At 33.6% G+C, this 2,032-nt stretch overlaps 1 protein-coding gene across 1 annotated transcript in view; it reads right to left on the bottom strand.

The window, feature by feature from the left end:
• Positions 1-931: 931 nt before the first annotated feature.
• LOC107578609 (UPF0561 protein C2orf68 homolog) overlaps positions 932-2,032 on the bottom strand; it is a gene marked incomplete at its 3' end in the record, with an annotated part of 5,977 nt that continues 4,876 nt past the window's right edge. Inside the window, exons 2-3 of the mRNA XM_016264552.1 lie at positions 1,595-1,710; positions 932-1,077 (exon numbers count right to left, since the gene is read on the bottom strand). Coding sequence (XP_016120038.1) covers positions 932-1,077; positions 1,595-1,710 — 262 coding nt within the window. The remainder of the gene's footprint in view (positions 1,078-1,594; positions 1,711-2,032) is intronic.

The raw sequence follows: 2,032 nt of genomic DNA, 5'->3' as shown, positions 1-2,032 counted from the left end.
ATTAATTACATTTTGTGACAAAGATTTGCTATATAGTATATATATCGCTTTATGCTAGTGTACTGTATGTGAATAAAGCTGGACATAATACATACCCAACTTTATATACAGAGCTGTGCGATAATACAGTTAACATTTTTGTGACAGTTTAATCAATCACGCTGCTGATATTGACTAAATAATGCTTTATATGTTATATATGCTATATATTTTTACATAAGTTTATTTGTATTGATAAATATTAAACAAGTATAAATCTTATCATAAAAACACTTTTACATCTTTTAAAAATCACTATCTTGTAAATGCATTTCATGAATCTTATTGTAAATGATTCATCAAAATATATATTTTAAGTATTCTTTTTATTTTTGACTTTGCAACTTTTAATCAGAATATCATAACTCGGCTTCCTGCTGAAAACCTCAGAAAAAAACGTCAGGACTGCAAGATAGAAACGTGGAATTGTGAGATATAAATGCAGGATTGCAAAGAAAAGTAAGAACTGTGAGATATGAACTCAGGATTGCGATATGTAAACTTAGAATTCTGAGAAAAAAATTTCAGAATTCCAAGATATAAATTCTGAATTGAGAGACGTAAACTCACAACTGTGAGAATAAAAATCCAAATTGTGAGATAAAAAAAAAAAAATCACAATTACCTTCTTTTAGTTTTTATTCTGTGGCAGAAAAAAAAACAGAATCGCAAGTAACAACGTCAGAATTCAGAGAAAAAAGCCAGAATTGCAAGATATAAAATCATAATTCTGAGTTTACATCACACAATTCAGAATTTGATAAAATGAGTAGAAAACTCCAAATTATGAGATATAAACTTGCAATTGCTAAAAAAACTCTTTGTGAGATAAAAAGTTAATTACAGGTGGAAACGGGCTTCCATTAGAATCTCAACACACCCCAAAACAAACCTTGTGAACAATGAGAGACGTTATTTGGCCGTTGTCAGCTTGATAATCGAGCCAGAACAGCTCTGTGCCAGTGTTCTCCTGCTCTGTGCCAGAGCTGCTCTCATTCCAGTCCTCTGCCTCCGCATTCGCACCAGGTTCAGATCCATCTAAAATCAACCAGGTGTCCAATACATGAGCACAGCAGCACACATCAAGCTCCTACATATCTCAACACGTCAAAAGTATTTGGTCAATTTTGATGATTTAACTGATCCATAACGTTCACGATTACTACCGATATCAATCCTCATTTAGCTAGTTAGTAATTAGATGCATTAGTTAATTTTTATTTTTCATTTATTAAATCTACAAAGCAAAATATTAGTACTGCCAAAGCAGTGGCTCCAATACTGGTGGGTTGCAGGTCTGTTCTGACATTAAATGCAAATAAATTGCAATCATCTGGCAGTATTCTGGCACAAAGTGACTTGGTAATGTGCCTAACTTAGCTCAGTGTTTGTACAATGTCTCGGGAAAGTAAATTACAATTCTGCAATTTTGGATTTCCAAAACGATCAAATCTCCTTCTGTATGATAAATTAATTTGGCACTCTGTTGATCCCCCTGGATGCTAAAACAAAACCAGCTGAAAACCACTTTCCACTGTGCAATACTGAATCTCACTGCGGAGGCGTGGGTGATACACCTGACGGTCGGGTTTCCGTGGACGCCAAGGGGTGGTGGTGTGTCTGCGCCTCTGTTTCTCCTTAGCCTGCTTTACTTCTCTGTCATAATCATCCCTGTAGAAGATCAAATATTAATGTATCACTAACCTGTTGTACACAATCTACGACATGCCTTAGTTTACACTTTTTTCTGTAAGTATAACTGTAAAAATGTCCACCTTCAGCTTTGCTGATTTTTATAAAGGTACCAGAAGAATAACTTTTATTTTGTTAGTGAATAGTGATATTTCAAAATTAACACTAACTGGAAAAAATGTACTAAGCATTTAAATATCATCTTACTAAGACACATAATTGGAAATATAGAGTGGCAATTGATATTTATATGCATTTTAAAGGGTTAGTTCACCCAAAAATGAACATTCTGTCATTAATT

This window comes from Sinocyclocheilus grahami, unplaced genomic scaffold (assembly GCF_001515645.1).
Source record: "Sinocyclocheilus grahami isolate Dianchi unplaced genomic scaffold, SAMN03320097.WGS_v1.1 scaffold11108.1, whole genome shotgun sequence".
In the NCBI taxonomy this organism is placed as follows: Eukaryota; Metazoa; Chordata; class Actinopteri; order Cypriniformes; family Cyprinidae; genus Sinocyclocheilus; species Sinocyclocheilus grahami.
Note: the sequence above shows the minus strand (reverse complement) of the source record. Positions and strands in the feature narration are given on the sequence as shown.